This window comes from Calidris pugnax, unplaced genomic scaffold (genome assembly GCF_001431845.1).
Source record: "Calidris pugnax isolate Ruff unplaced genomic scaffold, ASM143184v1 scaffold187, whole genome shotgun sequence".
NCBI lineage: Eukaryota > Metazoa > Chordata > Aves > Charadriiformes > Scolopacidae > Calidris > Calidris pugnax.
The window spans coordinates 1,530,896-1,531,536 of record NW_015090969.1 but is presented as its reverse complement, the minus strand read 5'-3'; the positions used below and the strand labels follow the sequence as shown (position 1 = coordinate 1,531,536).

The following is a 641-nucleotide window of genomic DNA, read 5'->3' as shown; positions in this document are numbered from 1 at the left end:
CCTTTTTCCAGTCCAAGGAATCCTCGTCCGTCTTAAGTTGTGACATTTCAGCGGATGACAAGTACATCGTCACGGGCTCTGGTGACAAGAAAGCCACAGTCTACGAGGTCATCTACTAACCCCGTGGATTTTTAAAGCACGGCTGGCACCTCCCAGCACCGGCGGTGGCAGGACTCGGGCGAGCGGCCGGGGGGCTCGGGGGGGCTGCTGTGGGGCAGCCCCCGGGGGCTCGGCCAGGGACTGGCACGCTCCGGCGGGGCTCTCCCCGCAGGGCCCGGCGTACAACACACACGGATTTATTTGGAGGTCTGCAAATATGGCACACATTGAAGCCCTAAACGGATTTTTTTGTTTGGTTTTAGGGTTTTGGGTTTTATTTTGAAACTTTTTTTTTTTTTGGTTTTCTGGTTCTTTCCGTCTGCGCTTTGGTGGCACTATAAAGGACTTATTTTTTATTGTGATTTTTTTTTTTTTTTTTTGGTGCATCCTGCATAAGACTTGTGAAAAATGTAAATAACGGACTAGTAAATAGCATTGGAAGGGTGGGGGACCCCTCCCGGTACACTAGTTGTGTATTTTTCGTCTGCTGTAATTGTATTCCACTGATGGTTTTTGGTGGTGGCAATTTTATTTTTTTTTTT

The 641-nt window shown here is 48.4% G+C and overlaps 1 protein-coding gene across 1 annotated transcript in view; it reads left to right on the top strand.

Moving 5' to 3' along the window:
* LOC106894161 (protein groucho-1-like) overlaps positions 1 to 635 on the top strand; it is a 21,439-nt gene extending 20,804 nt beyond the window's left edge. The window contains 1 exon segment of the mRNA XM_014952684.1: positions 1 to 635. Coding sequence (XP_014808170.1) covers positions 1 to 119 — 119 coding nt within the window. The 3' untranslated portion in view covers positions 120 to 635.
* Positions 636 to 641: the final 6 nt, after the last annotated feature.